Raw genomic sequence first — 27,970 nt, forward strand, 5'->3', positions numbered from 1 at the left:
TTTAAGGTTGCTTTGCCTGGTTTCAGCGTGCACAGTCATTGTCACGGTCTTGGGGCTATTGTACAAAGTAAGGACTACGTGTAATTTTTGCCTACATTTTTCCCTTACAAGTTTCAGTCATTGCAAGCAGAAGTCATCCAGGCTTTGCCAACAATTACCTGCTAGTGTAAGAGCTAGTCCCTTCGTGAACGTATTTCCTAAACTACTTGCAGTGTCGTGATAGAATGTTGAAAGACGCCCTTTTTCCTCACCAAAGCAGACATATACAAGAGCCTTAGGTACCTGGTAGTGGTAACTGAACCAATATACCACTGACTCGTGGGTCCATATTCAATTGATCAGTTATATCCAAAAGTTCTTCCTGAGAAACATCCTTTGGTTTTAGAATGATCTCACTACGGATCCCTGGAAGAACAACAAACATAGAGAGAGTCATTTGACCAGCAAAGATGTGGTTTTTCAACAATGGTGTCTTACACGGTGCGTAAAAGGTTTCCTCTGCGCCTTGCCTCCTTGGAAGGAAAGGACCTTCTACAAAAATGATGTTCAAACCACCACTAAAAGGGATGTCTCAAAGAGTACAGATGTTTTCTCATGATTCACACGCAATTTTTGGCCCAGTATCGTATTGCATTTATTTGTGATAAGCTACTGTTAGGGGATATGAATCTAGTAAATATGTTAATACCCCTCACCACCATTATTAGGCCAAGTTCAGCAGAGCGAACTGGCCAGGTTTATTATCTGATTAAAGCAAGTATAATAAAAATAGGCCTTTTTTAAAAAAAAATTGAAATACAGCTGACACACAATGTTACACCAGTCTCGGGTATACAACATGGTGATTCGACAAGTATGTTCATTTTGCTAGCTAGGCTAATCACAAGTGTAGCTACAACGGTCACCATACAATGCGATTACAATATCACTGACTACATTCCCTATGCTATACCTAAAAATGGGCCCTTTAATGTTTATTTCGTTTTGAGAGAGCGCCAGTGGGGAGGGGCAGACAGAGGGGGACAGAGGATCTGGAGTGGGCTCTGTGCTGACAGGCTGATGGCACAGAGCCCGATGTGGGCCTCGAATTCACAAACTGCGAGATCATGACCTGAGCCAAAGTCAGACGCTCAACTGACCGAGCCACCAAGGCACCCCTAAACATGGGCTCTTTAAATGTGCAGTGTTCCTCTGACATATCACCATAGGATCTGAAATCACATCAAATTAATTCAGTAAGAAAGCTGGAGAAAAACATTAAGAAATGAATATAAACTTGGGTAACTCATCTCTAATAGTAATGGTAATAATGATAAATGTTATTCAAATGGCACTTATTTGGCAATTCTCATTGATAATTACTGCACTTTGAAGGAACACAAGAAGACACGACTTAGTAACAAGAACAACTAAAACGCATCCCCACCTACGGCGGACGCAGCTCTGATCTTCTTCCTGACGTACGTGTGGCTTGCTGGGTTATCACCCACTAAAATGATACTGAGGTGAGGTCTTCTGTTCCCAAGGGAAATCCATGATTCCACACCTCTCTGTATTTCTTTCTTGATTTGTTTGGCCATTTCAGTTCCTGAGATAATGATGGCATCATGTCTGTGGAAAACAAAGAATAAATATAGCACTAAAAAGACAGTAAGGAACATTCAACCGCATAATCTTAAGTTACAAGAGTGAACAACACATCTGTGATTCTCCAAGTGAGCAACCTTAAATCAACCCCCAGAAAAGCAGAAAGAAATACATATATTGAAAAGGCTTTCTTGCTCTCCGTGATCTCAAACTTCAAAGTGGTGAATTAATGTTGCTCTTACTGTGTGTTTGTTTTTTTAAGGTACCTGATAAAGTATAAGATGGTTCTTTCTTCCTGCTCCCCCTGTCCTTTCACTATTGAAAGGCCTGGCGGAAGCAGATCGGTATGTAGCACATGATTATTACACAAAACCCCAAATGCAGGTCAATGAATATCGTGAAGAATGGAAAAGGAGGCGGGGGAAGAAGCAGAAGAGAAAAAAGAGAAAAGGAAACCTTACATCACCTGAATTCTTTCTAGTACCTGTACACTTTTTATTTTCTAACGAGAGCAGGCAACATGAATATCAACCAACACACAAAAAAATGCAAATTTCCTGCCCCTTTCAAATAAGTCAACTGTCCTTTCTAAGAGGACATATATATACGGGGGAAGGGGGGGCAGGGGGACAATGAACTAGATCAAGAATACTCCTTTTCAATCGGGCACCAGTGGTCCAAAGCGTCTATCCAAGTTTGCACCATTTTGACGTGAACATTGTTCTATTAAGAAGTGATGCTGCAATGTGATCTATGGATAACATACACCAAAGTTGCCTGGGAAGCTTGCTCAGGTTGCAGATTCCCCAACCCATGATTGAGAATACCCTGGAAATCTGCATGTCTGACAAGTTCCCACAGGTATTCAAGTGCATGACCATGTTCGAAAACTACCTGCTCAATTCAATACAAAGGGATATTTTAAAAATAATCATTACCATAGGTAAACAATTAATTGAGCAAGTAAACAGACTAGAGAATACAATTACAACCAGACTTTATAGCTGTAAGTAAACTCAACTTTTGATTCTGACTTGTCTACGTTTCACCAAAAACTTGATAGCTTTCAAGACAAGGAAAATCATGGCAAATTTATTGATCAGTCTTGCTCCACTGTTCTAATTTTATAATAGCTGTATTGAAGTATAACTGACAGGGACGCCTGGGTGGCTCAGTCAGTTAGGCATATGACTCTTGGTTACACTCACGTCATGATCTCATGGTTCATGGGTTCGAGCCCTGCATTGGCTCTGCACGAGCAGCGTGGAGGCTACTTGGGATTCTCTCTCTCTCTCTCTCTCTCTCTCTCTCTCTCTGCCCTTTCCCTGCTCTCTCTCCCTCTCAAAATAAATAAATATATTTTAAAAATAATAAAGAAGTATAACTGACATAAAATATATTGTACATATTTAAAGTGTGCAATTTGATGTTGTAATATATGTATATACCTAGGAAACTATCACCATGATCAAGCAAATGAAACCCCTGTAAGAATTCTGGTACTCTTTTCTAAATCTCACCGTTCCCCCTGTCCTGGCCATGTCCCTCCTCAATCAACAGGCAACCACTGGTCTGCTTCTTGTCACTATATCTTAGTTTGTATCATCACAAATTTTGTACAAATGGAATCATGCACAACATACTCTTTTTTATCCAGCTACTCTCACTCAGCATAATTAAGATTCATTCATGTTGTTGCATGTATCCATAGTTCATTTCTTTTTATTGTTGAGTAGTTTTCCATTGTATGGATATACCAAAATTTGTTTATCCATCCAATTATTGATGGATATTTGGGTTGTTTCCAGCTTTTACTCATGGCAAACAAAGCTGTTATAGACATTCATGTATAAGTCATTGTATGCACAATGAGCAAATACCTAGGAGTAGAATGGCTGGGTCATACAGCAGGTATATCCAAGTCCTTTATCAGAAAAGTGATTTGAAATATTTTCTCCTACTTTGTGCTTTGCCTTTTCATTCTCTTAACTGTGTCTTTGGAAGATCAGCTCTCAGTTTTGATGTATTTCCATCAATTTTCCTTTTCCTTTTATGGTGAGGCATATAAGAAATTTTTGCCTAACTTAAGGTCACAAAGGTTTTCTTCAACGTTTCCTTCTAGTTTTATGTGTTCAGGTTATACATTTAGTTCTGTGATTTAGTTTTACTCTTAGTTTGATGGAACTTTATTTATATCAGGATATTGTCAAAGTATTTTTAATGTGTGTGTATAGAGATAATCATATGACCACATGATTTCTTTTTTTTTTTTTTTTTTGGTTTTAGTCTGTTAATATGATGAATTATATTGATTGATTTTCAAATGTTAAGCCAATCTTGCATTCCTGGGATAAGCCTCACTTGGTCACGATGTGCTTATCCTTTCCAGATATTCAGGATTTTATCTAAAATTTTGTTAAATTTTTTGCTTCTATGCGCATGACAGGTATTTATTTATAGTTTTCTTTTCTTGTAAGGTCTTTGTATGATTTTGGTATCAGGGTGATGCTGCCTTTATAGAATGAGTTAGGATATATCTCGTCCTCTTCAAATTTCCAGAAGAGTTTCTGCAGAATTGGTATTATTTCTTCCTTAAATGTTTGGTAAATTTCACCCATGAAGCCATCTGGTCCTGGGGCTTTTATTCTGTTAAAGTTTAAGATCAAGTTTAAATGAAGTTAAGATAACATACTTACTTCTGAGTTTAAATGTTATCTTTCAAGATTAGGTAACAAACTTTTTTCACTATTTACTATGAACTTCTAGTGCTCATTTTTTATTAATTCATTTAAGTGATCTTTTAATTCTAAGAGAACGAGGAACTCTTCTATTATAAAATACTAAAGGCTGCAGTAATCCCAGAATGACTCATTTCTAAGAGTCATAAAAATAATAAGTCAATAAATAAATCAATAAATACTTTCCATAAATTAAACTGTGCCAACATATTCACTTAGGGTAAAATACCTAAGCTTATCTGCTGATACACTAGAATTCACTCTTGTAACAAAGAACATGCATTTGTATTTTAAATTACAAAATCACCTGAGCCCTATGTTACATTTTATAGTATATGAATAGAAACTGCTGCTGCTGACATGTTTTATTAGTTGATTCTCTGTTACAACGATTTGTTCATAGGTTACCGTGAAACTGGCAGTCACTGAACATAATCCACGATAATTAAGGCTTAGATATTACAAAGCTGTGTGACTCTGAGAGTGTCAGAGTTGACCGTGGCATAAATGGACTCATGACTTCCAAAGACAGACAATCTATATACAGATTAAACTTGACTGCACCATGTTGGGGTCTGAGAGAAGACAGGGCTTACTTTACAGCACAGATGTGCTAAGTGAGTTTGCTAACTATAGCTGACATGTTATAGCCTGGTCTAGTTGGTATTTATGGGTAAATACTCAGAAGACTGCCACCCAATTATAAAAGGAACTTTGAGGATTTTTCGGTAGCAGCTGGCTCCGCCTATTGGTTCCCTCAATCCCTGCAGAGCCTGGGCAAGCCTGGATTTGTGGGAGATATGATATAAGGATAAATGAGGCAACCTGGAATTAGTGGAGACTCAAAGGAAGGATGCCCCTCTCAGCCTATATGCTGGAAGAACTGGTAAACACACACATTATCTAGCTCAGTGCAAAAACAAATGAGACTTTTCAGCACGCATACTGTTGAAACATGTTAAATATCAATAATAGTGTGAATTTCAGCCATAGAAGCCCACAGCTCCTAAGAGTTTCCCTGGCTCAAGTCAATCTCTGCCATCCATCATCTGCACCTCAGCCAGAGTGATTTTCCAAATCTAATCATGCCACTTCCTTGGTTAAAACGCCTCACTTACAAGCCCAATGTTTATTGACTTAATAAATACACACTGAAAACCTTATATCTGCCAGGCACTATTCTAGACACTGGAAATATAAATAACAGTGTACAAAACAAACTGCCCACTTTTATGGGAACTACAATCCAGTTGAAGAAGACATAATAAGCAAGTTTTTTTAAAAGGCGAATATTTATATCATGTGTGAAAAACAGAGGGAAAGGGCATATCTGGGGGCCAGAGCTGTCATATTATACAGATGGGTTAAGGTGTCTCTTAATTCTGATTAATCAGGTGATATTTCATCATAAATGAAGGAAATGGGTGGCTGAGTCGGTTAAGTGACCAACTCTTGGTTCCAGCTCAGGTCATGATCTCACAGTTTGTCAGTTCGAGCCCCACATCTGGCTCTGCACTGACAGTGTGAAGCCTGCTTGGGATACTCTCTCTCTCCCTCTCTCTCTCTCTGCTCCTCCTGCTCTCTTTTTCTCTCAAAATAAATAAACTTAAATTTAAAAAAAATGAAGGTGAGCCAGAAGTGGCCGTAGCAGGGATAGAAACCGCAGCGGGGGCAATCACCGCACCTGCTGTCAACCCGGGTATAAAGCATCACCAGGAGCCCACCCAATGAGGATGCCTCCTCCATTCACAGGGGGCTTTAGGGAGCCCTGAGGGGCAAAGCGGCAGGGACACCTCTCTTCAGATGCTGCCAGAGGGCATGGGAATGGAGCTCAGAGGCTGCGAGGAGTGCCTGCTGGAGGAGAGCAGATTTTTCTTTTAAGTACTCTGTACACCCATTGTGGGGCCTGAACCCACAACCCTGAGATCAAGAATCACATGCTCGGGGGTAGGAGTTAAGATGGTGGAGAAGTAGGGGGACCAGGATTTCCCTCGTCCCTCAAACACAGCTGTATTGAGGTTAGAACACTGGGAACACCCTGGAAATCAATCTGCGGAGTGGCAGAAGGATCTCCACAGGTGGAGGGAGACAGCTTGGCAGAACAGAAGTGCATGTAGGTGAAATGGGTGAGATAAAATAGCACAGGCACGGAGGAGGGGAACCTCTTCTGCGGAGAGGCAAAAGGGAGAGCAAGAGAAGCTGTGGACTGCGGTCTAGTGTCAGGACAAGAGGAAACCCTCTCCGGACCGGGCACTGGGGAACGAGAAATACAGTGCATTTCTCCTTTGCAAACTTGTGACAAATGCTGACTTTCTAGGAGTGAAGCCGCTGCCGTGTGTGAACGCCTGGGAGCAGGGAGCTGGCCCCAGGGTGTGGTAGCGATCTCAGGAGCACACTGGGAGAGGGCAGTCCCCTCCCTTGAGTACTGTGGGAAGAGGGTTTATTGCCCCCCCCCCCCCCAAGGACAAAAGACCCTGCAGGAGACAGCCAGAGGTGGAGTGGCGCTACCCTAGGATCGGTCCACACAGAGCGGGATCCAAGACATCAGGTTTTGAATCCCGGCCGAGCACCTAGGCGGCGGGGGAGACTGGAACAGGACAGGCTGACTGCCCAGGCTACTCTGTGAGGGCTGCCTGGGCAGCGTGCTTTGAGACACCCATCTGGGGAGGAGAGATTGGGGTGCCCCCATCTATCCCACCCCGCCAACACAGTGGGGCTTCAGGGAACAGGACAGCGGCCCCCAGTGGAAGCGGGATGTGCTTACACCAAACCCCACCCCTCCGAGCCTGGCAACTGCTTATCTACCAGACTGAGACTGACACTGAGTAACGCAGATGGCCTCTCTGCCGGCCCCCCCCCCCCCCTCCCACCAGCACAGTCACCGGTCCCCGGCAGGTCCCCGGCACCAAGAGACAACTGTTTTGTGTTTTTGCCTGTTAGTCTCTCTTTTCTTTTTCTCTATCTCGTTTCTTTCCTTCTCTTCTTTTTTCACTTCTTTTTCTTTCTACCTTTTTTCTTGTTTTCCCTTTGGAATCAGGCTCATAGTCTCTGATTTGATTTTTGGTCAATTCTTATTATATATATATTTTTTTCCGCTCTGTATCTGTTTTATTTTTTGTTGTTGTTGTTTGCTTAATCAGGCATTTTTACTCTATTCTTTTTACACCTTTTCTGTATCTCCTTCTTTATTTTCCTTTCACTCTCTCTGGATTAAGCCTTATAGTTTCTTTGATTCTTTGCTTGGTGTCTTTTTCTTTTTTCACCCCTTTCATTTTTCTCTTTGTATTGGATCGGGTCTCCTGCCCTTTCCTTTTTTCCAGGTTATTTCAACGAACACATCAAAGCATACCTGATTGAAGCTCCAAACATTCCACCACTATGAGCAAAGAGAAGCTTTGCAGAGGACTGATCAGTGGGATAGAGCAGCCAAATACGCAACAACAGAGAGGATGTGACACATTCCAAAAACACCTCCTGAAGGGCCAGGCCCTGGACAGTGTGTGACCCATTTTTAATATAGTAGTGTTCACATGTACAGGATACATAACCAGCTATTAAAACACGTAAAAGACAAAAACCTACCCAAAATGATGAAACGGAAGAATTCTCCTCAAAAGAAATTCCAGAAAGAAATGACAGCCAGAGAATTGCTCAAAACAGATATAAACAATATATCTGAACAAGAATTTAGGATAACAGTCATAAGACTAATAGCTGGGCTTAAAAAAAGCATAGAAGACAGCAGAGAATCTATTGCTGCAGAGATCAGAGACTTAAGAAATAGTCACAATGAATTGTTTAAAAATGCTATAAATGGTATGCAAAATAAACTAAATACAGTGACAGCGAGGATGGGAGAAGCAGAGGAGAGAAAAGGCAAAGAAGTCAAACGTTCACTCTTCGCAGATGACATGATACTCTATATGGAAAATCCGAAAGACTCCACCCAAAAATTTCCAGAACTGACATAGGAATTCAGCCAAGTTGTAGGATATAAAATCAATGTACAGAAATCGATTGCATTTCTGTACAACAATAATGAAGCAACAGAAAGAGATATCAAGGAATCGATCCCATTTACAATTGCGCCAAGAACCATAAAATACCCAGGAATAAACCTAACCAAAGAGGTAAAAGAAATATATGCTGAAAACTATAGAAAGCATATGAAAGAAACTGAAGAAGACACAAAGAAATGGAAAAACATTCCATGCTCTTGGATAGGAAGAACAAATATTGTTAAACTGTCAATACTACCCAAAGCAGTCTACACATTCAATGCAATTCCAATGAAAACAGCACCAGCATTTTTCACAGAGCTAGAACAAACAATCCTAAAATTTACATGGAACCACAAAAGACTCCAAATAGCCAAAGTAATGGTAAAAAGAAAACCAATCCGGAAGTATCACAATCCCAGACGTTAGCCTGTACTACAAAGCTGTAATCATCAAGACAGTATGGTATTGGCACAAAAACAGACACAGAGACCAATGAAATAGAATAGAGGACTCAGAAATAGACCCACAAATATATGGCCAACTAATGTTTGACAAAGCAGGGAAGAGTATCCAGTGGGAAAAAGACAGTCTCTTTAGCAAATGGTGCTGGGAGAACTGGACAGCAACATGCAGAAGAATGAAACTGGACCACTTCCTTACACTACACACAAAAATAAATTCAAAATGGCTGAAAGACCTAAATGTGAGACAGGAAACCATCAAAATCCTACAGGAGAAAATAGGCAGCAACCTCTTTGACCTCAGCCACAGCAACTTCTTATTTGACATGGCGCCAAAGGCAAGGGAAATAAAAGCAAAAATGAACTATTAGGACCTCATCAAGATAAAAAGCTTCTGCACAGCAAAGGAAACAATCAACAAAACTAAAAGACAACTGACAGAATGGAAGAAGATATTTGTAAGTGACATATCAAATAAAGGGTTAGTTTCCAAAATCTATAAAGAATTTACCAAACTGAACACTGAAAAACAAATAACCCAGTGAAGAAATGGGCAGAAGACATGAATAGACACTTTTCCAAAGAAAACATCCAGATGCCAAACAGACACATGAAAAGATGCTCAATATCACCCATCATCAGGGAAATAAAATTGAACCCACACTGAGATACCACCTCAAACACGCAGAGTAGCTAAAATTAACAACTCAGGAAACAATAGATATTGGCGAGGGTATAGAGAAAGGGGAACCCACTTGCACTGTTGGTGGGAATGCAAACTGGTGCAGCCACTCTGGAAAACAGTATGGAGGTTCCTCAAAAAATTAAAAATAGAATTACCCTACGACCCAACAATAACACTACTAGGAATTTATCCAAAGGATATAGGAGTGCTAATTTGAAGGGGCACATGCACCCCAATATTTATAGCAGCACTGTCAACAATAGCCAAATTATGGAAAGAGCCCAAATGTCCATCAACTGATGAATGGGTAACGAAGATGTGGCTTATATATGCAATGGAATACTACTCAGCAATGAAAAAGAATGACATCTTGCCGTTTGCAACAACATGGATGGAATTGGAGGCTATTATGCTAAGCAAAATAAGTCAGTCAAAGAAAGACCGGTATCATATGAGTTCACTCAGATGTGGCATTAGAGAAACTTAACAGAAGACCATGGGGGAAGGGAAGGAAAAATAAGATACAAATAGAGAGGGAAGCAAACCGTGAGAGACTCTTAAATACAGAGAACAAACTGAGGGTTGATGGGGGTGGGGAAAACGGATGATGGGCACTGAGGAGGGCACTTGTTGGAATGAGCACTGGATATTGTATGTAAGTGATGACTCACAGGAATCTACTCCTGAAGCCAAGACTACACAGTATGCTAATTTGACAATCAATCAATCAATCAATCAATAAGAAGGAAATGAGGGAATATGTCATGTGGCTATGTGTACAAAATACTTCTAGGCCAAGGGGAGTGCACAGCAAGTACAAGGGACTCTAGGCAGGAGCATGACTAGCATGTCTGATGAATAGCAAGGCCAATGGCTGCAGTGGAGACAAGTGGGCCAGGCCAGGACATAAAATCAGAGAAGTCCCGGAACTTGAGATCACATAAGGTCCTGCAGACTTTTGAAGGGGTATTGGCTTTTACTGAGCTAGAAAGCCACTTGATGATTCTGAGGAGTGCTATGACCCAATTTTCATGATTCAATAGCTGGTTAAATGGGGAAAACAGACTCTGGAAGCAAGGGGCTTAGAGTCATGCAGCTATAGACCAAGGAAAAGTAAGAATTTCCAGCAAGAAGAGGCGGGGAGAGCACAGCTCTGCAGATACCTTCATTTCAGACTTCTAGTCTCCAAGAGTCTGAGGATCCATCCTGTTGCTTCAAACCATCTAGTCTTTGTTTACAGTGGCCTTAGTAAACAAATACATGCATAATCCTAATTTAAAATATTCAAATTTGTGGGAAGAATCTTTTGATGGAGCTGTTTTTCATCGAATAGATTTATATTTTGGAATGCAATGGCATAGAATTGAGAAGACCTGTATCTACTGTATCTCAACATGGCAAGATATTAGAAAAGTCATAAATAGAAACAACTTATTTGATGACATGTAACAAGTATTTGTCAAAGAAAGGTACTATGAAAGGAGACACTAAACAGCAACTGTGAAAATATTTAGGCTAAAATATCTTCACATTTCAATATGAAAAAATCTAGAATTGAGACCATGTTCCATTTAGCAGTTTGATCTGAGCTTGCCAGGTGCTTTGGTATCTGTAGGGAAAGTACTTTCTTGAAAGCTAAAAATACTATTGTCTAAAGAAAAAAATAATAAGGGAAAGTACTTTCTTGAAAACTAAAAATACTATTGTCTAAGGAAAAAAAATAATAAGGTTTGCAACTTAAACAAAAACTGCAGCAAATTTAATTTTAAAATGAAGTGTAAGATCTTTTTTGTCCAGAAAATGATCACTATCGACATATTAAAGATAAGGCTAGGAAACTGATTCAAGTATATGTACCAAGAATTCAGCATGTGTTAAAAGTTAGTAATCACATAATTAACATAAAAAATTAAACATATTATAAAATTAAGATCAAAATTTTCAATTGTCTAAATGCATAAGGGTATATAAATTACCACTTAAAATGTGAATTTTGAAGATACTTTTGAACAGGACTCTTTTATAGGTCCTAATATATTTACAAATCAATAAATATTCCAAATATGTCATTTTCACTACTTTAACATCTCTTTTTCCTCCTAAAAATGTGGTTTGGTCAAAAAATTATTTAGCCACATTGCCATTAATACACACCAAAAGGGCAATTTGACTTACGTATTTTTCACAAGTTGCACCCTGTCATTACTTGCTCAGGCAACATTTCCTGAAAAGATCATGTTGCAAGTGACCCCCAAAGAAGGCAGGACATAGAGCGCTCTGTTTCACCATTCTCCCCTCATTGCTGGGCTGGTACTAACATGTGACTTCATTAAAAAACAATTAAGTCATAGTGGGGGGCGTGGTGAGCAATAAGGGCAGGATAATGCTGTATAAATTACTTCCTCCAAGCCAGCAGTCAGTCCTGGTTCACTATTAATAGTGTAAAAGATTTCAAAATGGAGCAAGCGAGCCTAACTCAGTCTTTTCACAACTGGATGGAAAAGCCACAAGGGAGGAGGAATTCATGCAGGTCCTCATTGGAGGAACTATGAACTTTTTGTCAGTTACAAGCCCTCTGCCTAGACTTAACTTCCTCCTCACCCAGACACCTGAATTGTTCCATTCTTTACTTTGGAAGAAGCCAATGGGGTTTAACAAGCATCAATCCCTTATTTGCATATTAACCCAACCAATCCAAATTAACCTAGTTTCAATCTCTGTTTTGTATCAAGGACCCAAATAAGAGCTGCACTTGTGACTTTTAGTTTTTGTAACTCTGTCCTCTCTTTGTCTTCCTCCAAACAGGAGTCAGATTTCTACCCGAATCTGGGTTTCCCAAACTGCAATTCTAATTGCCCAAATAAATGTCCATTTGCTTGCATTTCCAGTGACAGGAGCTAGAATATGGTAGCACAAGTCACTTAACGGCTCTGAAAGGAATGCAATTTCCTCATCTTTATAATGGAAATGTTCTCTGTTTAACTTACAGAAAAGGATTTGGCTAAAAGTTGACTGGCTGATTTGCAAACATTGCTTTTAAGTGACAGATGGTGCCAATACTCAAGTACCCGGCAGCAATAGGAGACCAAAAAGCCACCCTTTAGTGTTGTTTCCAGGAGCCTGTTTACTCATCCATATTTTCCAGGAAGTAAACTGTAACCATCCTAATCTATGGTTACTGGAACTAAATGTAGTATTTAACTAAGGGAAAATAGTAAAGAGAAGGAAAAAAAAAATCACTACTTTTCCTGGGTATCAAAATACTCCTTCACAAAATAGTAAAATAACAAAGTCCACCCAAGATCGAGTGTATTTAATTTGTATACTTGGCATCTTGTGTCTGCATCTAGGTTTCAATCTCACTTTCGGCCACAGCTGTAATTAGAGCTGCAATGGACTGTTTTATGATCTATAAAGATGAAAAGTCCAATACAATCATTAGCAGTTAAAATTTCTCTGGTCATACCATAGCTTAATCGCTGTGTATTTTAGGACTCCACCTGGAGATTTTGAGTTTGAATTAATAGAAATGAAACGCAAGGGAACCAGGCCAAAATTATATATGGAATAAAACCAACCACTAAGTACTAGGGAGCCTTTTGAAGTAAATAAAATGTTTTTAAGTGAATGAATACTTAGGAATGTTAAGTTTATGGTCTTTTACAATCATTTCACTTCCCATCCTAAATACTATACTTACACCTTAAAGTTATTTTATCAGAAATTGCGCTTTGGTAAGTCAATAAGAACATACCTAAGAGTAAGTTCTTTTCATCATGCATAATTCTGTTATTCAATTTTTCAGCTCAACTCTTTCAGGACCCTAATGTGTAAATCAGAACATCAGTAGCTACCTAAACAACATCTATGTTTATTCGGAATTTTAGATGCTAAGTTTTGTAACATAAGAAACCTTGGGCAGTCTGCTCAATCACAGGGACAGCTTCTCAGAACAACCTTTTGAATGTTTAATATAAAATACACAAGTTTATAAGGAAACCAGTTTTACTGAAATATTGTTCTCACTTTTTTTTAAGCATTAAATAACAGCATGTAGTCGCAGGTCTAATAACTACCATAATAAAGCAGTGGTGTGTATGATATTTTGAGATCTTTGCATCAACTCTGTAATATTAAAGTATCTCCGACTTTTATTGGCAATATCTGAAATATTGCTAATATTACTGTGGTTTGTTGCCAACATTCACAACTGAAGAAAATGCTAAATTTGTTAGAGGTTAGTGATGTCCTATCTAAGTTTATGGATCCCCTAAAATCTATCCAGAAAGTCTCAGGTTAAGAAATACCCTTCATTAGAGGAATCTGACAAGATGATTTTTTTCTGACAAAATATTTTTAAGATTTATATGCAAAATTAGCTTTCCTGATTCACAAAAGTTCTACAACATTTGATAAATGTTTTCAAAAAGAGGAACAACAATAGTGATATGTCAACAATGCCAAATTACTTACAGAGCAAAGCACTGGGTAGACCATTCAGGTTCAAACCCGGTCTTCACCATTTATTCACTGTTAACATGGGCAAGTTATTTAATTTCTCTAAGCTTCAATCACACAATCTACTAATTAGGAATACTAATAGTCTACTTCAGCTGTTGTGAGGATAAAAGGATATACTTATGCAAAAAATCTCAGCACAGAGTAAAGGCTCACTAAACACTAATAAGAATTTATTTTTCAACAACACACTGGATTACTTAAAGGCAAGATGATATTCATTGCAGGTTTTCATAACCAAAGTGGGGAAGAGACAGCTAATTTAAACTATATATACCCTAACTTTAGAATTATGAATCTTTGGATAGTCTTTTGGTTCTAGGCACACTCTGTAACGTAATTACAGAAACCTACATAGATCATTTTCGGATCATTAAGTGAACAAACCTCATTGGTATGATGTTGACAAGACCATGACCTGAATCTGAGAATAAATGATTTCCTATGTTCTAAGAACTAGACATTAAACGATAGCAAGATGGTTATGTAAGTTATGACCAACGGACTTAATGTAATAGAATGTAGCCAATAAAATGTTAGTAAAAACAGTAGCAACACAGGAAAGTACTGATGTAATGTTAAGTGGAGTAGCTGGATAATACCCAACCCTGAGTTCTTGGACACTAATTTAGGGTTAGATTATGTTCCATTCTGACCACAAAGTTTCCTACCTTTTAGGTGTATTTTTCTCTGGTCCAAATTGCACTTCTTAATAGTTAATTTCATTTATTCTAATCATTAATTTATCCCACTCATTTGACATTTCAAATTTCTCCCAAGTGCCTCCCTCCCTATACCTCCCTCTCCAAGCCAAACTATCTTTAAAAACTGTCTTCGGCTCTATGGAATTCCATTAAGAGTCTGTGACCATGGAAAATTAAGTGTTTTTGTCTTTTTCCTACTGTTTTTATCATCCCATCAAGGTATTAACATGAAAAAGATAACATTCGAAAAAGGAAGATTCAGATCATTAAAGAAACTGCTAAATTATCCCTAAAACCATGACTAAGTAACAAGATCTGAGATTAATAGTAGTCTTTTTTCATCTATTGATCCATTTTAATCAGAAAACTTGATTTTGGAGATATTACATTAGAACACATTATCTGAACAGCTGGGATACAGACATAGAACTCAGATATAAAACTGTAAATGGTGAAATATTTAGATTCTAAATTTAAAGTGACATTGAGAACTGCTTAGAAATCAATACTGTAGCAACAGCTATCTCATTAAATAGGTAAGGCATTAAGACAGGAAAACCGCACAATCACATTTTCCAACAAAATAGGATTTTGAGAAACTGCTTTTGCTACTCATTGGAACTCTTATCCTAGTTGAAATCAGTCTGTGCAAAATCAGCTTTAGTAAGGGTCCTAACTGGAGTCTGGGTCCTTCAAGCTTCCCACAAGGGTAAGAGGATCTTTAAATCAAATAATTCTATTGCAGAGACGGAAACACTGAATAAGTACTAGAGGGGAGAATCTGAATAAAAATGAACAGCCTTACTGATAAACTTGAGCCTGTTTTTCAGTTATTAAATTCAACTCCCCCCTCTACGAGCCATGAATATTCAACTAACATAAACCAGTATCTTTTACTAGCTTCAAAATTGTATGTGTGTGTGTGTGTGTGTGTGTGTGTGTGTGTATATATATATATATATATATATTTTTTTTTTTTTTTTTTTTTTTTTTTTTTTAATGCTGGCCTAGCTGCAAAATTTATAAAGCCATTGGCAACGAGACATAAAGAAAGGTGAGGTTTCTGTCAAGAGCTGTAGGCTGGTACACACAATTTTACAAATGCTAAAATAGCATTTTAGCAGGAGGGGGTGCCAAATTTATGATTTTAAGATTTTAGGAAATCACTTTGCAATAGGATAAACGCTTAGGATACCCATTTAATTACGAAAATGAGTTCAGGGGGGATGATCTAAAGCAGCATTTGGGAAGTCCCTGTTTCAGGATATCTGCAAATCTGCTTTGACCGTGGCATTAACGTATAAGGTCTGTACCTTCCCCTCCAAATGGGAACCGCTTCTGCCTAGCTCCATACACGGAAAGCACTGGGCCAAAGACTCATGTGGTATTTATAATCCGATGACATGTTGAGTTGTACACTCACACAGCAAGGCAAAATAGTACAAGCTTAATCACTAAAAATTTTTTATTTTTAACTTTTTGGCTGTTTAGGTAATTCATTTCAAGGAACAATAGTGGGCAACGAATAGAAGGGCTTATTTATTTCTTTGACAGTAAATATATTTTCTTCCAATTAATAATATCTAATTTCTCATGAGTTACTAAGAAAAAAAACCTCACTGTAAATTTTAAAAATAAGAGAAAACTCAAATGATACTTCAAGATTTTATAATTTTCAAATTCTGTCAAAGATTACTTCTTGAGATTCCAATTAAAAAAAAACTTAATTAAAAAAGCATTATATGTTCCACTATCATAGGTATCTAGTCAAAAATATGAAAAAGAATCAAAAATGTTTTTTCATTTTCATTTAAAGCTCCATAGAGCTCAGAAACTAAAAAATCTGTTAATTTAGAAGAGTCAATACTGGGGAAGGAGTTTATCAAACTCCAAGATAATTTTCAGTAAAAATAACACTAAGGCTCAAATTTCAAGTCAATAGAAATGATATCAGATATAAAGCACATTCACTACAAAGAACTAGACAACTAATAAGTAGCTATATATTTTTAAAAAGATGACTGAGGATGGGGACAAGTGGGGAGGCAGACAGTGGCGACCTCTGGAAGATGGAATCTCTTCTCTCTGCTGGTCCTAGAAGAGAAAAGAGACACCAATAAGCATCAACACACTGTCCGAATTCCTCCCCACCGAGACCCAGCAGTCCACAGTTGTTTCTCAACCTGACAGCCAACTTCACCTTCATAGATGGTATTCAGTGCCAAGAGGATGTCAAAAACACCACCCTATCCTAACTTGATTAGAGCTGCCTTAAGAAAAATAAAGACTACCCAAAGTACTATTTATAGCTATTATCTATATCAAATGGGGCCTAAAGCAGCTGGGTTGAAAGTCATACTCCTTTTTATTAAGACTAGCTTTCCAAAACTATTGCACTCAACTATTTTAAATTATAAAGAGACAATTAAATATAATCTAAAAGATCTGAATTATCCTTTTGCTTGCACACGTTTGTACAAAGCAAGTGGCTACCAGCAGATGTTTGGGTTATAACCGTTGTGACTCTCAATCAACGCACATGGAGAGGATTGGGGTGATGGGTCCTTTACACCAAGTTGACAAAGGGAAATTCAACAACTTATATAATTTGGAAAAGATTATCCTCACTCCACAAAGAAGCTCTAGAACAAATGAAACTCAAAACATAATTACCTAGAGTGACTAGAGTACATAATACCTTCAGTTCTGCAATTCAAACAGCATTCTACAGAATCTGCTTTCCCTAGGGAGTACAGCTGGTAATTCCAAAACTGGCAAATCCTTGCAGACACCATACAGCTTTCACAACCAGAACTCAGAATCAGTTACTTTCTCCTGTCTTTGTGGAAGAGCTAATCACTGGAAACACGTCTAAAGTAAACCAAATATGAAATATTCTTTATTATTTTAGTCACTCAAGCCTGAGGCAAATATATGTATAAAATGATGAGTTAATCAATTAAAATGAAATAAGTACTAGCTATGTTTCCACATTATTATTCCTTTCTCCCAGGTATTGTGCTGCTCACTGGGGATGCAAAAAATAAGATACAATCTCTGAGCTCATAGAATTGCCGTGAACGTGCAATACTGGAAGCCCTGAAAGTCTGAAAACTGAATCTCTTGTCGACTCGCTGGCTCTGGGTCAAGGGAATATATTTTTAGATTCTTAAGTCTAAGTCTGCAACTCCAACAAGTGGATGACGGCAACGCGAAGAGGCCGGGGCACCACTGTGTAGAAGAGTTAAAACCACAACACGTTTCGTACGCGCAGTGTACTAGCCGGCAACAGGGTCCAAAGAGATGCAATGATTCTAAGACTGACTACTTCAATGTTAAGATTGAAGAAGTTCAGGAAGCACCACACAGACTGAGAAAATCAAAAGACTGAGAAATCAAGATTATGTTTGATTTTGTGAAATCGCTACGAATTTTAGGGCTGAAGGAGACCTCGGAGTTCCCATCAACAAAGGAATTCAGAATCCCAAGCACGAGCAAACCATCTGAACAATGCCCACTCCTTTGTTTACAAAACACAACAATAACCAAACCAAAGCAACCGCTAGAAACGAGAAGCCCACCTGTTTTTAGGGCACCTTTCCTGAGGGCCTCCAATGTCTTCCTAAATCACTCCACTGTACCTGCCGCAAAGTAAGAATATTCTTGGCGCCAGAGCCCAAAGCCGATCTCGTCCGAGTTGCCCGACTTGAGGTCGACGCGACCAGTCCGCGAGGCCCGCAAGGTCAAGTTCGGAGCCTAGGCAGGCCTCGACCCCCAGCCCTGCGGAGGCGCGCGGCCGCCCGAGCCTCTGGCCTGACGCGGGAGAGCTCGGCCGGCGCCAGCAGCCCGCGCCTCGCCGCCCCGCCCGCAGCCCGCGGCTCCGCACGCGCGGGCACCCACACCCGAAGACAGCGAGCGTCCGGGGCGCTCGTACCTCACGCCGCTACTCCGAAAACCCCGGGACGCGCAGCCGGCTGCTCCCGGCGCCCCCAGGGGCAGCACCACGCTCCCGCCGAGCATCAACACGCGGCCCAGGCGACGGCGGAGCAGGGAAAAGCCGCGGGCCGGCAGTGCCATGGCCGCGAATCGCCGGCTTCCGGACGGAGACTCCACCTCCCGCCGCTGCGGTCCTCGCAGCTGCAGGCCGGGCTCCGCCCCCACGCGGCCGGGCCGGAGAGCGGGTCCCTGCGGCAGCCGGTTCCGGGCGCCATGCCGGGGCGGGGCCCGGAGCCAAACTCAGGGCTGGGGGCGGGCCCGAGAGACACTGGGAGGCGGGGCCAGGAACCAAGCTCTGAACGGGTCGGGGGCGGGGCAGAAGAAACTCCGGGACTGGCAGGAGCTGGGCGAAGACCCTGGCCGCGGGCCGTGTGAAGTGTGTGGGAGGGGGGCGGGAGGGCAGTCTCTGAGACTGGTGGCTTGCGATGTGGCTTCTCACCCACCTGACACACCTTTGATCTTCCCTTTAGACACAGGTAAGGCGTCTAAAGTAATCACTCCAAGCAGCATGCCTTCTTTTTCCCTAGCCAGACTTCTGGCCTACCACCTCCCAGGCTATGTGATTTAAAGCCAGAAGGATGTTACTGCTTGTTTCCTACCCCACTTAGTACGATCTTGGGATATCTGGGAGCTGGAGAGAGAAAAAAAAAAAGGTGTGAGTGTGTGGAGGGAGGAGGGGGACCTGGCTGAAGAAGGCCTGAACTTTAGAATTTCTGTTGTTCTACCTTATCTCCATATTTGGAAGGAAAAAATCGTTTTCCAGAGTTTATGACCAAGTTAACATAGCCTGGGAACCTGCATTGTCTGGTGAATGGACAGCTACTGAGAAAGCAAAAATATCAACTATCTCTGGAAAAGTAAAAATCAGACTGGCCATTCACTATGCTGGGATATGTTAAAAGGTAAATTGAAGCAGACTTTTAGAAACTAAGAGTTTCTTTGAGCAAAAAATCAGTTTGAACCAGGCAGCATCCAATCTAGCAGACAGAAAGGCACTCTTGGGAGCTGTACAAAATAAAAAGACTCTTTTGGGGGGCTGAAGGGAACAGGAACAAGAAAGTTATACTAGCAAAAAAGTGGGTTCTTTGTTGCAAAGTTACTTTCCTTTAGGGGATGGCAGGGATCTATCAGGTACAATACCTGACTAGGGCTGATCAGGTGATTCCTGGTTGACTGATTTAAGATTCTGTTTCTGGGAGAGAGGAAACTAACGGGGAGGAAGAATTTCCTCTGCCCTTTAAGGTCCTAGTTCTAGCTAGATCAGAATCATTTTTTTAAATATGAAATTTGTTGTCAAATTGGTTTCCATACAACACCCAGTGCTCATCCCAACAGGTGCCCTCCTCAATAGCCATCACCCACCCACCGCTCCCTCCGACCCCCCATCAACTCTCAGTTTATTCTCAATTTTTAAGAGTTTCTTATGGTTTGGCTTTCTCCCTCTCTAACTTTTTTTTTTTCCTTCCCCTCCCCCATGGTCTTCTGTTAAGTTTCTCAGGATCCACATAAGAGTGAAAACTGGTTAGATCAGAATCATATGGACATGAGATAGATTAACAGAGGAAAATCAAGTTTAATAGCATACATAAGGGGAATCAAAATCAAATTTAATAGCATTCAATGGGGAATCCACACAGACATTGAAATTCCAAAGATAGGCAACATGATGCTTATATGAGTTAAGGAGAGGGGTAGGGGTCTGAGGATACAAAAGGGAGAGATATCATGAACAGGAAAGTGAAAGGAGATGTTTGGAAAACAAAGATACCCTGTTATTCAGATAAATTTCTCAGGTAAAGAGGAATTTCTATTAATAGCTCTCTTCCTGGTAAAGCAAGCAGTTGAGGGGGAGGTAAAGAACTTTTTCTGACTCTGCTGGGTTTGGATTATTTTTAACTCAAAATAATGTTCATGCCAAACTGGCCCATCTAAGGGTGGCCTTCCCTTATCCTCTACAGTGATTAGGTCTCAGTTTGGTGAAGTGGGGCTTAGCATAAGTGACTCCATTTTGGATCTGTTGTCTTGTTTTTTTAACAGATAACAAACACAGATAAGAGACAGATAGAACCAGATGCAAAGGTAAAGGAAACAATATTTCTCCCAAGGTCAGGCTGCAGCTGTGAAGTATCATCGCAATCCCTTTGACCACTGCATTCTTACTTAAAATCCTTCTTCTCTAAAATCATAACTGTCAGAAAGTGTGCTCTTTAAAATCTTATCAATAAGAATGAAACGTCCTATCTGTCCTATTCTGTATGATGTAAGTCAGTTTCACACAAAGAAGCAGCCTTTGTTTCCAACGTAGGTAAAAGCTTCAGATGAGGGATTCCTGAACACATTCCACATCGATCTTAACTTTATCAATTCCAAGGAATAGTCCCCTGGATCCCCTTTGCAGTTCCACTTCATGTTGACCCCTTTACACACAGCTCTTTCCTGCTTTGAGCCTCCCAAAATGTTGCTTTATTTAAATTTCACCTAACCTCTACCCTTTCCCAGATCTTATAATAACCCCATATCTCCCCTTAGTTGATGAGACATTTCTCAGGTTTCCTCTGGTATGCAGTCTCCTTCATTACAAGGAACCAGTTATTCTAATTTTGTCTTTCTACAGTTTTATCCCTGCCAGTTGAATCTGATTAGGCTAGGATAGCAGCCAGGAGTGATGATCGAGGGGATTTGCAGCCCAGAAGTGGTTATCAGTCTAGCAAAGGCAATATCGTGTCCCCAGTGTTCAGCAATTTCTTGAAAACTAGTTAATTAAGGTTTATAAGGAATCCTAAATGGATACCACCACATTTCAAAACATAACCACATCAATTCAAAGCTTTCTTTAATCATCTGGCCTTGTCAAGAATATGTAACGGTCTCGTATGGAGATACGTTGATCATTTCTTGTCCCCATCCTCTGTGTCTCATACTAGACTCTAGACAGCTCTCTTTGCACATAAACTTCATGTACTTCCTACTAATGGAACCTGAATTATTGCACTCAAAATAAGCCATGACTGTGACAGGAAGGAAAAAATTGCCTCCACCCTCAAGGTTCTTCAGCAGGACTAAGAATTAAATTTACATGAGACAAATTAACAGGAGAAAAAACCCACAAAGTTTTATTATGTGTACACGGAGGTCCAGTTACAAAATTGAGACCTGAAGAAATGACCAAAGTAGGGTTTTTGAACACTTTTAGACAAAGAGATGATACATTTATTTAAAAAATTTTTCTAACGTTTATTTTTGAGAGAGAGAGACAGAGCATGAGAGGGGGAGGTGCAGAAAGAGAGGGAGACACAGAATCCAAAGCAGGCTCCAGGCTCCGAGCTGTCAGCACAGAGCCGGACACAGGGCTCAAACTTACTAACCGTGAGATCGTGACCTGAGCTGAAGTCGGATGCTTAACTGACTGAGCCACCCAGGCACCCCAAGAGATGATACAATTTTGAGGAATTTATAGAATAAGGAAAACAGGTGTTTGGGCTGAAATGGTAGATTAGTAAAAAGTAATAAGACTTATTTCTGCAGCTTTTTGTGGTTTTATTTTTTTTTAATTTTTTTTTAATGTTTATTTATTTTTAAAAATTTTTTTTTCAACGTTTTTTATTTATTTTTGGGACAGAGAGAGACAGAGCATGAACGGGGGAGGGGCAGAGAGAGAGGTAGACACAGAATCGGAAACAGGCTCCAGGCTCCGAGCCATCAGCCCAGAGCCTGACGCGGGGCTTGAACTCACGGACCGTGAGATGGTGACCTGGCTGAAGTCGGACGCTTAACCGACTGCGCCACCCAGGCGCCCCAATGTTTATTTATTTTTGAGACAGAGAGAGATAGAACATGAGCAGGGAAGGGGCAGAGAGAGAGGGAGACACGGAACGTGAAGCAGGCTCCAGGCTCTGAGCTGTCAGCACAGAGCCCGACGCGGGGCTCGAACTCATGAACTGTGAGATCATGACCTGAGCTGAGGTCGGATGCTTAACCGACTGAGCCACCCAGGCACCCCGCTTTTTGTGGTTTTAAAGTCATTACCTCTGGTGATAAGGATATCTTTATTTATTTTTTTTAGGTTACTTGTTTATTTTGAGAGAGGAAGAGAGAGAGAGAGAGACAGCGTGAGTGAGGGAGGGGCAGGGAGAGAGGGAGAAAGAATCCCAAGCAGACTCCATGCTGTCAGCACAGAGCTCAACACAGGGCTTGAACTCACAAAACTGAGACCATCACCTGAGCTGAAACCAAGAGTCCGATGCTTAACCGACTGAGCCACCCAGGCTCTTTTCACTTCTCAGTGTAGGGAGGATATTTTTCCTATGTGAGATTTGTTTCCTGCTTTCAAGGAGACAGAGGAAGGGCTGAATGTCCTTGTACTAGTTGTTACTTAAGTAATTTTTATTTGAAATAATGTGCCAGCCCTGACAGCTGTTTCTGAGTAACTCATTAAAGTCATCTTGAGGTAAGAGCTTGCATCAAGCAAAGGAAAGCAACTACCCTCTGTCATCTAAAGGTAACCCTACCCACAAGTCTACCTACTATCTAATCTCGGTGTGACCTCCATGGCATTATCTCCAGAGCCTAGTCCAATGTGTGGCACACATTAAGTGTTCATGAAGCATCTGTTACATGAGTGAGTGAATGAATTGAACCTAGACTCAACAGGAATGGAATGAAATGCCCAATGAACTCCGAAAGAGCCACCTCTGACGAGATGTGGGCAGAGCTGCTCGTCCTCCTAGAGACGTGGAGCATATAACTGAACCTGTCCCAGAGATGTTAAGTACACCAGAAAATGTGTACGGTGGCCTATAGCCAGGCTTTGGGTGACTATAAGTTTTCTGACACCCGTTGGATATCCTTTCAATAATAAAATACCCCTGTAGAACATTACACCTACTATTCTTGCAAATGGAGAAGTTAATGTCAGTCTACTGGGTTGTACCATGAGAAATTTTCCCCATGTTTCTGGATGGTGCCCTGGTCATCAGAAATGTAACTCCCGTGAAAGTTAATCTAGATCATCGCTGGACTAGAGTGACATTTTTAGCTGTTTGAGAAATGTGTATATTAATATTGATTTTTATGAATCTGAGGTATCACAGAGGACATGAAATGTTTTTCGACATGATTAGAGGAATTGTTTGAAGAAGAGACTTTTCCCCATAGCACTGAGTATGAAAGATTGTGACCCTATACTCAAAAACAATTGGACTTGGTTTTTAAACTATAAATTAGATTTTCTTATATTTTGCTTTTCTAAGCTAACTTTACCTGCAAGCATAAGCTTAATTCTGGCCACTACCTCAACAACATTAATCATTAGGGAAATGTAAATCAAAACCACAATGACACATCTCACACCCATTAAGATGGCTACTATAAAGAATAAAACCAAACAAAACCAAAAAACAGGTGTTGGTGAGGATGTGAAGAAAGTGGAACCCTTTGGGGGTTCTCTTGGTGGAACTGTAAAATGGTGCAGCCACTATGGAAAATCAGTGATTCCCGGGGTTAGGGGAAGGGGAATGGGGAGTTGCTGTTTAATGACTACATAGTTTCAGTTTTGCAAGATCAAAAGAGTTCTAGAGACTAGTTACATAATAATGTGTTTGTGCTTAACACTACAGAACTATATACAGTAAAACCTTGACTTGCCAGCATAATTCAAGCATAATTCGTTCCAGAAACATGTTTGTAGTCCAAAGCACTTGTATATCAAAGTGAATTTCCCCGTAAGAAATAATGGAAACTCAGATGATTCTTCCACAACCCAAAAATATTCATATAAAGATGTTTATACTACTGTAATATAACACAAAATAATAAAGAAAATACAAAACATAAAAATAAACAAATTAACCTGCACTTACTTTTGAAAACCTTTGTGTCTGGTGTGAGTGAGGGAGACAAGACAGGAGGGTTATTGCGGAGGAGGACTTTCGCTATCACTGACAGAATCATCGCTATCCGTTGGCTCAATGGAATCTTTTTCTGCATGGGCGCCATTGTACATGCTCTCATGGATACTGACTATAGTACAGTATTAATAAACTCTTGTCATATACTGTATTTAACATAACTGCAATAAGGCAGCAGAGGAAAGGGTCTATATCCACAGGCAGCCTAATCTAGAATGAAGCAAAGCAGTCCTAAGCTTACTCATTCCTAAGCTTACTTATATATGGAAAAGTAAAGGACTGTCCATAGGTGCTTTGAAGTCACAAAAAATACACGAGTGCCAGTTGTGGGCACCTTCCAACATTCTGAAAAATCACTGATTTCTGCCAAACACCGCGGCCTGACACAGGAGCATCTTGGCATCGGCCTGAGACTGAGCATCTGAGCATGGGAGACGATCACCCACAATCCCACAGGAAGAGAGAGAGAAAGAGAAGAACCATTGTCTCAGTTGTGATTATGTGATGTTCGGTGTCACATATCACTCATACTGAAAGACATGGCTCATTTTCAAGTTAAAACTTATGAGAAATGTTTGCTCATCTTGCAGAACAGTCGCAGAACAAGTAACTTGTAATCCAAGGTTTTACGCTACTTATACCTGATTAGGATGACAAATTTTATGTCCTGTATATTTTACCACCATTTAAAATTCCCTTGATGTAAATATTAGTGACAAATATTTTATTATTAATTTAGGAATTTTTACTTCCAATGGTAGTGAATAAGACTTACTGGGCCACATCCTTAGAAAGATGTTGTATTATCAGTCTTTTAAATTTTAGTCCATTTTGTGAGCAACAAATAGTATTCACTGAAGTCATCATTTATATTTTCCTGACCACGAATGTGTGAAACATCTGTTTACTAGCCATTTCAATTTTCTCTTTTCCAGTGGGTTTGTTTTTTATTGATATAGGAATTGTTTCTATTTTCAGTATCAGTACTGTTTTGTCACTTGTGTGTGTGACAAGTAGTCAGATTTATCAATCTATTCTTTTGTGGTTGGAGTTTAATGTTTATGCAATCTCTCCATAATTTAAGATTATAGAGATGGAGTCCTGTTCATTTACTCTAGAGCTTTCAAAGTGTTGCCTTTCACATTTAAATCTCTAATTAAGTATTGCAATGTGCACTGTGAGGTAGAGATAAAATTTCTTTAAAACATGCACCAGAAGCACTTATTACTAATCCATTCTTTCTTCCTTATCTGCAGTTCCACCTCTTTCTACTATGAGCTTTCTATATGGACATAGATCTGTCCCTTCTCGCTGGCAGGATGATGTGGCAGACATCAAGACTAGTGAACTTGAAACAATAGAAACTATCAAAGGCGAAGTGTATTTTTTGAAAAAGGCTAAAAAATAGTATCAGTAAGGAGTATCAGTGAGCCTTGGGACAACTTCAAGACACCAAAGATAATATAATTGGAGTTCCCAAAAGAGAGGGGATGAGGACCAAAATTTTTTTTTAAAGAATTCATGTGAAATATTTTCCAAATTCGGTGAAAAGTACAACAAACCTACAGATCTAAGAAACTCAGTGAGGCCAAAGCAGAAGAAACATGAAGAAAACTGTACCAAATTATATCATAATTAAATTGCTCAAAACCAGTGACAAGGTGAAAAAAAAATTTTAAGCAGACAGGAGGAGAAAAAACATTTTAGGACAGAGGAATGCAGATAAGAGTAGCAGGTTTCTCAACAGTTTAGCACAATAGTAGGATGTAAAACAACATACCCAAACCCAAATTAGCAATATGCCATATAGTAAGTTTTGAAATCAGAAAGTGTGAGACCTCCAACTTTGTTCTCCTCCTTTTTTCCCCCCCAAGATTATTTGCCTATTTAGGGTCTCTGGAGATTCTGTATGGATTTGGGGATGGGTTTTTCTATTTCTGCAAAAAACACTTTAGGACTTTGATAGGCATTTCATTAAATCTAGTAATGTAAATTGCTTGGGTATATTGGCATCTTAGCAATACCAAGTTTTCCAATCCATGAACTCAAAATCTTTCCATTGATTTATTTCTTTAATTTCTCTCAGAAACATATTGTAGCTTTTTAGTGTACAAGTCGTCCTTGGTTGGATTTATTACTGTGTATTTTATAAGTTTTGATGCTATTATACATGGAATTATTTTCTTCATTTTCCTTCTGGACTGGTCATTTTTGGCAACTACTTTTGCCATAACAAGTTTCTTTGTCTTGGAATCTCATGTCTTCTGTAAGTGTTTCTGAAACTGTGGAAAGCTAACTTAGTAGATTGTGGGTAGGGTGAAATTAACTCCATCATAAGCTCACAAATTGTCATGATAGGGCAGAAAGAGGGGATATCACTATAGATGCTAAAAACACTAAAATATTAATAAAGTAATAATACAAACAGCTTTAATGCAGTGTATTTTACTACTAAAATAAAATAGACAAGTTTATTGAAAAACACAAATCATCTTAAACTGACCCAAAAAGAAATTTAAAAATTTAATAACTCTATATAGATTTTTAAAAACAAACTAGCAATGAATAACTCTCTGACAAAGAATCTTCAGTCTTAGTGGGTTTCACTGATGATTTCTCTCAAATATTTAAGAAAACAATAATAACAATCCTATGCAAATCTCTCAGAAAATAGAAGGAACACTTTCCAACTCACTTTGTAAGGCCACCATTGCCCTGATATCAAAACATTACAAGGAAAGGCAACGACAGACCAATACCTCTCCACAACATAGTAACAAAAATCTCCAAAACAATAGCAAATTGAATAGCAATATGTATAAAAGGTAATCTATCCTGATATCCTGATCGAGAGGGGTTTATTCTGGGAACGTAAGTCTGGTTCAACATTCGATTAATGTAATTCATCATAGTAACAGATTAAAGAAGAAAAAACAATGATGATTTCAGTAGATGTAGAAAAAGTATTTGACAGAATTAAACATTCATTCATGATAAAAGGAACTTTGAGAAAACTAGAAATAGAGGGATATTCTTCAAGCTGATAAAGGACATCTATGAATAACCAACCCACAGCTAACATTATACTTCATGATGAAAGATCCCTAAGATTAAGAAGAAGGCAAAGATAACTTTTCTCACCATTTCTATTCCATATTGTACTGCTCATCTGGGTGATGGAAAGGGGTACAAAAGAACTTTGGAGGGTGATGGAAATGTTCTGTATTTTGATCGTGGCATGGCACATGTGTATACAATTGTGAAAACTCATCAAATTACATACTTAAAATGAGAACATTTTATTATATGTAAATTATACTGAATCAAAATTGATAAAACACAGAACTTAAACATTTGTTGGTTCTCTTTAGATG

General features: G+C 39.4%; 1 protein-coding gene across 3 annotated transcripts in view; it reads right to left on the minus strand.

Moving 5' to 3' along the window:
- MTHFD2L (methylenetetrahydrofolate dehydrogenase (NADP+ dependent) 2 like) overlaps nt 1–18,898 on the minus strand; it is a 148,022-nt gene extending 129,124 nt beyond the window's left edge. For 2 of the 3 annotated variants that reach the window (XM_058722284.1, XM_058722283.1), the window contains exons 1-3: nt 18,629–18,898; nt 1,427–1,611; nt 283–405 (exon numbers count right to left, since the gene is read on the minus strand). In XM_058722284.1, the coding sequence (XP_058578267.1) occupies nt 283–405; nt 1,427–1,611; nt 18,629–18,771 (451 nt within the window). In that variant the 5' untranslated portion in view covers nt 18,772–18,898. Of the gene's footprint in view, nt 1–282; nt 406–1,426; nt 1,612–16,141; nt 16,789–18,628 lie in introns of those variants that run through there. The other variant, XM_058722285.1, reaches the window with a different exon arrangement.
- Between the last annotated feature and the right edge of the window lie 9,072 nt (nt 18,899–27,970).

Source organism: Neofelis nebulosa, chromosome 3 (assembly GCF_028018385.1).
Source record: "Neofelis nebulosa isolate mNeoNeb1 chromosome 3, mNeoNeb1.pri, whole genome shotgun sequence".
Lineage (NCBI taxonomy): Eukaryota > Metazoa > Chordata > Mammalia > Carnivora > Felidae > Neofelis > Neofelis nebulosa.